Genomic DNA, 7,914 nt, shown 5'->3' with positions numbered 1-7,914 from the left:
AGTATACTGGAGTGGGTTGCCTTTTCCTCCTCCAGCGTATCTTTCTGATCCAGGGCTCAAAGAGAGTTAACTGCATTGCTAGGTGGTTTCTTTACCTCTGTGTCACCAGGGAAGCCCACACGGAGTGTATGAAAAGAAAAAAAGTGAAAGTGAAGTCGCTCAGCCGTGTCCGACTCTTTGCAACCCCATGGACTGTAGCCCACCAGGCTCCTCCATCCATGGAATTTTCCAGGCAAGAGTACTGGAGTGGGTTGCCATTTCCTCCAGGGGATCTTCCTGACCGAGATCAAACCCGGGTCTCCTGCATTGCAGGCAGATGCTTTTACCGTCTGAGCCACCAGGAAAGTCCAAGTGTATACAACCTACTTAATTTCTGGTGGTGGGAAAATCCATGGTTTCTCAGGTAGGCTAAGTATATGGAGGAAAGGACTTTTATGAGTGGCCCAGTAGCTAATTATAATCATGGAACCATCAAAAATTGCCATCTATAGCTCAAAATCTGAAAGTTAGTTTCATATGACTCAATTTAATACACACCCAGTCTGAGAAAAGTGATTGATTTTGGTAGTTAGCACGAGAGCCTGAGCATGAAGATTTCATACATTATAATTTATAAATATAACTGCATTGAGTAAAGCTGTCAGAATGTAAAGATGAAGAATTTTGTTGATTGCATTAATTTGAACCAATGAAGGGTAAGATGTAAGCCTGATAAACTTATCAATACATAGATATTTAATTGATCATTTCCTGTTACTAAGCATCAAGAATTTCCCTGACTGGCTCCTCATATACTGGGGAAATGCTATTAAACCAAATTGATAGTCATCCTGTCTCCATCTATCTAAATACAGCTGTTGAAATCCTAATATTTACCTGGCACTGTAGCAAGTTTTGGAATCCAACAAAGAAAACACATAAAGTTTATTCTAAATGATATGAAAGTGAAAGTGACAGTTGTGTCCGACTCTTTGCGACGCCATGGACAGTTCCATGGAATCTCCAAGCCAGAATACTGGAGTGGGTAGCCTTTCCCTTCTCCAAGGGATCTTCCCAACACAGGGATCGAACCCAGGTCTCCTGTGTTGCAGGCAGATTCTTTACCAGCTGATCCACAATATGGAGCCATTAAAATCTTAAATAATTATTCAATATCAATTACTGTGATATGTCTTTTGTCAGATCTGGGAAAACTGGCAGGGAATGATGAATTTTAGCTGAAAAATTCAAATTTGAGATGATTTTATACAGAAATGCTACAGAGTTGTACTGTTTTTCAGTGGACAATACACAATGAAGATGATTGGAAAAGGGAGCAAGTGTGTTTTGGCATGAAGCTGTGTCCACCTGGAAGGGACTCATTTTTACAAAGGTGCCCATTGGGTAAGTGGGATTCATCAAAATGAAAGACATGGTGAAAATGCCTCATAGATAGCTACTCAAAACTGCTGCTTTAAAAAACACTTAGAAAGCTGAAAGCTCTTTACCTACATTCTGACCCTTGTCCACACATGGGAAGGGCTGAAAAGAGATCTCTCCTTACTACCAAGTCATGCTTTCATATGGTACCCATCTTTGCAATTATAGATGCAACTCATTTCCAATTGGAAGAGTCCTTATAATACTGAGTTAACAAAGAAGTTTACAATTAAAGATTCAGAGATATAGAGAAGTAATCCTTTTTGAGATCTTATGAGGTACCCAATGTTTCAGAGAGGGTAGGCCAAGCTTTGCTGCAGTAACAATTCTCAAACTCCAGGGGCTGATAGCAATGAGAAAGTGTCTTGTTCATTCTATGTATTTAACAAAGGGCAGCATTCAGCCCTAATCCTTTAAGCCAATGCTTCTCAAAATATTGGTCTCAAACAGGACTAACAGCTACTGCCAGAATGTAAATCAAGTAAGGGTACCTACAAAGAACATCAGATGGACTAAACTGTGTGGTGACATAATTGAGTTATATTTTAGCAGAAAAGCTTAAACTCACTGAGTCTGCAAAAACTGTATTTGAGAACTCAATAGTTACCTGGGAAAAATTCATTTTTCAGAAGAAAACACTGTACAGACTAGAAAGCCTGGGTTTTAAGGTAAATTTGCTACTGTTGGCTTCAATTCAATAATCTACTCAATAAATATTTACTGATCACATAAAATTATATATGTAGGACAAATGAATAAATAAAAGCTTCCCTGGTCTCCAAAATTTACAAGTTGGTATGGGAGATAGGGTTTCCTAGGTGGCGCCTGCCAACACAGGAGATGTGGGTTCAATCTCTGGGTCAGGAAGATCCCTTGGAGTAGGAAATGGCACCCACTCCAGTATTCTAGCCTGGAAAATTCCATGGACAGAGCCTGGTGGGCTATAGTTCATGGGATTGCAGTTGGACACGACTGAGCACGCACACAATGTTGGAAGATAGGAAAGTGAAAATGAAAGTGTTAAGTCCCTCAGTTGTGTCCAACTCTTTGTGATCCTATGGACTGTAACCCACCAGGCTCCTCTGTCCATGGGATTCTCCAAGCCAGAATACTGGAGTGGGTTGCCATTCCCTTTCTCCAGGGAATCTTCCTGACCCAGGGATTGAACATGGGTCTCCTGCATTGCAAGCACATTCTTTATCATCTGAGTCAACAAGAAAGCAGGAGATAAGAATCAGTGATTACAGTACACGCCAAGGCAATTGCAAAGCCGTTTACAGGGTATTGGAAACCTAAGTGTATTGCTTGGGAAAAAAGGGAGGAATCACCAGGGTGACTGAAACCAGAAAAATGACTGAACAACATGCTAAGGAGCTATAATTTTACTGATGAAAGTGTAAATCGCTCGGTCGTGTCTGACTCTTTGGGACTCCACAGACTATACAGTCCATGTAATTCTCCAAGCCAGAATACTAGAGTGGGTAGCCTTTCCCTTCTCCAGGGGATCTTCCCAACCCAGGGATCGAACCCACGTCTCCTGCATTGTGGGCGGGTTCTTTACCAGCTACACAAGGGAAGCCCAGAGACACTGGAATGCGTAGCCTATCCCTTCTCCAGCGGATCTTCCTGACCCAGGAACTAAATCCAGGTCTCCTGCATTGCAGGTAGATTCTTTACCAATTGAGCTATCAAGGAAGCCAATTTTACTGATGGTGACACCTTATTATCAGACTTGTATCCACCACGACTCCAGGCATTGTGAGACATCACTAAGACTGAAGTATTGTCGGACTTCATAGGTGGCGCTAGTGGTAAAGAATGCACCTGGCAACTCAGAAGAGAGGGTTTGATCCCTGGGTTGGGAAGATCTGGAGGAAATGACAGTCCACTCTAGTATTCTTGCCTGGAAAATTACATGGGCAGAGGAGCCTGGCTACAGACCATGGGGCCCACAAAGAGTGGGACACAGCCGCACACACACAAATTTGCTGGACAGCTGGTTATAACTGTAGCTACTTTCCTCCATCTACTTGTTTTGGACAAATTTGCTGGACAGCTGGTTATAACTGTAGCTAGACTTTCCTCCATCTACTTGTTTTGGAGTTAAGCACCATTTTAATCTTTACAACTACCCTAAAATAGCTACTTTTGATATACAAGAGAGCTGAGCAGATACTTTCTAGTTGAACTGAAACATGGTCAAGACTGGCTTTGAATCAAATCTTATTCCTTAGTCCCTTTGTACTGCTTCTACATCAAAATATAGGTTTTGATTTTTCACTAGGATGGCCAAAACTTTGCTGTGTAACCAATACTACTAGGTCCCTTCAAAAATGATTCATGGGTTGCAGTCCCCAACCAAAATCCCTCCCCTCCCTACCCAGGTATTCTGGTTAGGGAACCCTCTGCATAAGGTACACTTGGCCTGGCAGTTTCACTAAGTATGTATGGGCCCATTTAGCTCATATTTGTGTAAGAGAATCTGGATTTTTACGGGAATCTTGTGGTTTTAAATATCAGCTTGAATTTTGAAAAACTAGTGGAGGAAAATACATAAAATTGAAAAAATAATTGTGGTGGTTTTAAAAATTCAAGCCAACATTAAAAAAAAAATTAAACTGGATGGAATCACACATTTCTGTGAAATTGCAATGATTAATTTTACATCGCTGACTGAGAAATGGTGTCTGGATATCTGTCTAAACATTACTTTGGATATTTCTGTGAAGGTATTTTTGGGGATGAGATTTCCTTTTTTTTCCCCTTCAGCTGCACTGCACAGCTTGCAGAATCTTAGTTCCCTGACCAGGGAATGATTTGACCAGGGCAGTGAAAAATGCCAAGTCATAACCACTAGACTTTCTGGGAATTCATGAGATTACCCATTTAGTTTCAGTAAAACTTACTCTCCACATGAGCAGGCCACATCCAATAGTTGAAGGCATTAATAGGAAAAGACGGACTTCTGAGGAAATTCCGCTAGCAGATGGTTTGCAATTGGAACATCAACTCTTCCTTGTGTCTCCCGCTTTCACTTTATCCCATAAGACTGTTGACCTGACAAATTCACAATTGCAAGAACCAATTTCTTAAAATAAATCTCTCTATAGACACATGCTGTTGGCTGTTTATCTGGAGAACATCAATACAAAAACTAAAAAGTTGTCTAGTCGCTATCACTCAATATACTTCCATACTAACAGCCAGCCCACTGAAGTCCTTTACAGAGACTGGGTAAACTGCACTCCTATTTCAGGAGAGTTAAAGATTTTTCTCTCATTCATGTATACCACTCAAATGCTTAATTCAAATAGACAAATCTAATAAATGACATTTTCTACCTTGACCCTGTTGTAAAATAAAACCCGTTACTTTTGGCTCTTGATACAGACTGTAAATTGGGGGGGGGGGGTTGGAAAGCAGGCCCCAGGACTTGCCAGGACGTTTAAAATGATTAATATAGCTCGATGAATCTTAAAATAGGAAGGAGGCTCTAGCCCCCTTTCCTCCAAGAAAATCCAGACAGCTAAATTTGTAATTTAGCAATGATTCAAACAAAAAATTCAAAATCATTTTAAAAACCCTAAACTCTTATTCTTGCTTCTATGGTTCCCAAAGGTAGGAATCCTTAATGTTATACAGAAAATCTCCCCAAGCACAGAATACCATGACTTATTACTGATACAATTACTAATCAGAGCCATCTCACAACACATTTCTCTTAGTCAAAGCATGAGAATAAAAAAGGGAGTATTTCCTATATTATCTCACATGCTATTACAATTCATTTCAAATATTCTTTTAGTCTAAACAAGACTAATATTGGTCAGTAGCACATCTATGAAAGTGAAAATTTCAGTGTTATGGTACAGAGGAAGAAAATGAAGCTCTTGAACTTAAATCTCCATACACTACTGATTTTCCTAATGTTTAATTATCACTCATAAAGAAAAATGAATTTACTCCTTCAAAGTAAAAAAAAACAACAAAAAGACTACAAATACATCTTTTTTTTTCCCTTTAAAATAAAAATCACAGGATAAGTCTGCACTTCTCTTTTATAATGAATTGCCAACAAATTCCTGACCCATGAATCAAAAAAAAAACAGAATTTAAGACCAAGAAACAAGCTAAATCAAATACATATTAAGAAACTAATAATGTGATATTACCCAAATAAAATGTAAGCACATGTTCAATTATCATGCCCCATACTTCAGAGAAGCGTTAAGGATTTATGCCATAAGTTTATTTACAAACATATCCAGGATGCTGAGTTCAAGGGTTTGATCCTTTTAAAAGACTGCACCTCTTAATATGCTCCTCTTCCTATCTGTGAATAAAAACACAAAAAATTAATGACACTTAAAACTCATGTAACAGAAACCATGCAGTGTCATTAATGTATTGTCTGTCCTTCAATTTATGACTGGTGCATCAGAAAGCGTTTACAGTATCATGATTTTACTCATACTAATTTGCTTCATCATATGCACCAAGTAATGGCTTGGATAAACCATTTCCCTTCTAAACTAAGACAAGTGAAGTCCTTCTTTTCTAAAGTATATTTTGGAATTTATTCCAACCAACTCACAGAGCCTCCTATAGTGTTGTTTTTGATGAAAATTCTAATTAAAATATTAATCTTCTCACTCAGTGGTGCTTTAGTTGCTAAGTCGTGTATGACTCTTGAGATCCCGTGGAATGTAGCCACCAGGCTCCTCTGTCAATGGGATTTTTCCATGCAAGAATACTGGAGTGGTCTGCCATTTCCTCCTTACTCAGGGACTCTACTAATCTTGCAGCACACATGATTCCTTCATTTATAGACTAACATACACCACCCTCAAGACAGATGAACATTAATCAGTTTACTAAAACTTTTCCTCGTCAAGAACCTCAGCTCTGGAACAAGACTGCCTGGATAGAAATCCTGATCCACCACCGCTAGCTATGGAATACTATGCAAGTTGACTGTTTTTTTTTGGTCTCAAATCAGGTTAACACCTCACAGTCTTGCCTGGGAAGCAATCTGAGCCTATTAATATTAGGTGTGCCTAATTAACAGCAGCATTCAATAAACACTGGCTTTCAGGCAAAGATATGTTTGTCTATAGGTTTAACCTGTCTCCACCAATGTCACATGCCCACCTAACTTCAGGTGTATTCGTGATCTTGAGGGGGTGGGTGGTAAGGGAAGAAAGGAATAAAGGAGAAACTTCTGTGAAGGTTATAAATCCATTAAATTTACCTGTCTCATGGATTACTTTTTAAGCAGTTGGTGTCTTACTATAAAGAAAGGTGCAGCAAATCCAGACCCAAAGAACAAAGTCATCATAGCTAGTAACCTCCACTTGTTTTCCACTGAAAATGGTATATTCTGTTGGGAACAAAAGAGAACAAACAACAAATACTGAACTTCAAACCATCTGATTTTACAGATTAAAAATAATTACAGAGGAAATGCTAATTTTTATATAATCAGGTTATATATGCCTGGTCAAGTACCTGAGCTCTGGACCAGGACTCCCTGGATAAAAATCCTGGTCCACCATTGCTATGTATGGAATACTGGGCAACTTAACCATAGCACTTTTAAACATCTTTAAAATCATATGACCTTCACCGCAAACACTAGATGGTAAAAAAAATTCCTGGCTTTCCTCTTCGATTCTATCCCTCTACACCCTTTCTAGGCCTCAGGGTAACCCCAGGAGGCTGTTACAGCTAACTACCCGCTTGAAGCTATTTATAATTAAAGCTAAAACCAACCTCAAGGACGATTAATACTTCTAATTTCGTCAATTAGTTTAAGACTAGACCCACAGCATAGGCCCTCACAACCCCGAGTTTTCAATGACCTTCACTTCGAAGCTGGTGACCTTTAGCTAGATTTAAGCCACTATACCTGCAGTCAGAGGCTCTAAGGTCCCCCGAATTTTGAAGGGCAGGGTGGACGCAAGGGGAAATAAGGGGAGTGCTAGAGCGAAATAAGGCCTCTGGCTTCATTTACTCAAACTTAGTCATGACTAAAGCGCTCAGTCACACTCCTGAACTTTCTCCCGGGTCCCTGGGGGAAGCGGAATGCCAGTCGACATCCCAGCTCAAAACCCTGGCTTCCCATTTCTCTCTTCACGGCGCATAGTCGGCCTCGGCGTTCAGGCAGTCGCCGCCAAATGCTCCCTACCCAATGAAGCAGGCCCCTTCCATACTAACCTTCCCTGGACCCTCCTCGTAGTGGCTCCGACGAACCACAGAGGTTGTGAACCTCCGGATGCTCTGTCCCAACATAGCGCTGTTGGAAGCTCTACAAAAGATTCAGAGACTGAAGACGGCAGAAATGGCGGCTGCAAACCGCGCGATCCTTACCTCACGACCTTGTTCCCCTAACTGCAAGGATCGAAAGGGAAGATGGGAAATGCGGCACAGTTCTCGGAAACCGCGAGAAAACGGCGCCCCGAGGATTGTGGGAGTTTTAGTTTATAGGCGCCTTGT

The 7,914-nt window shown here is 40.4% G+C and overlaps 1 protein-coding gene and 1 non-coding gene across 2 annotated transcripts; both read right to left on the bottom strand.

Moving 5' to 3' along the window:
- Positions 1-5,334: 5,334 nt before the first annotated feature.
- On the bottom strand, positions 5,335-7,813 carry COX7C (cytochrome c oxidase subunit 7C). Its single transcript, XM_081503930.1, has 3 exons — positions 7,636-7,813; positions 6,671-6,799; positions 5,335-5,752 (listed from the first exon to the last, which is right to left on the bottom strand). The coding sequence occupies exons 1-2, from the start codon at positions 7,708-7,710 to the stop codon at positions 6,683-6,685; spliced, it is 192 nt and encodes a 63-aa protein (XP_081360056.1). The 5' UTR covers positions 7,711-7,813; the 3' UTR covers positions 5,335-5,752; positions 6,671-6,682.
- Positions 5,853-5,915, bottom strand: LOC145511824 (small nucleolar RNA Z39). Its single transcript, XR_014058199.1, has one exon. It is a non-coding gene; the product is annotated as a small nucleolar RNA Z39 (small nucleolar RNA).
- Positions 7,814-7,914: the final 101 nt, after the last annotated feature.

This window comes from Giraffa tippelskirchi, chromosome 6, assembly GCF_054371585.1.
Source record: "Giraffa tippelskirchi isolate mGirTip1 chromosome 6, T2T-mGirTip1v1.2.pri, whole genome shotgun sequence".
Lineage (NCBI taxonomy): Eukaryota > Metazoa > Chordata > Mammalia > Artiodactyla > Giraffidae > Giraffa > Giraffa tippelskirchi.
This window is presented reverse-complemented; position numbering and strand designations above follow the sequence as displayed.

What these genes read in the sequence shown, in the direction of transcription:
- COX7C (XM_081503930.1), bottom strand. Translation starts at nt 7,710, where the DNA reads ATGTTGGGACAGAGCATCCGGAGGTTCACAACCTCTGTGGTTCGTCGG. An exon ending in ACGAGGAGGGTCCAGGGAAG is followed by an intron (nt 6,800 to 7,635) that starts GTTAGTATGGAA and finishes TGTTCCCAACAG; the next exon opens with AATATACCATTTTCAGTGGA.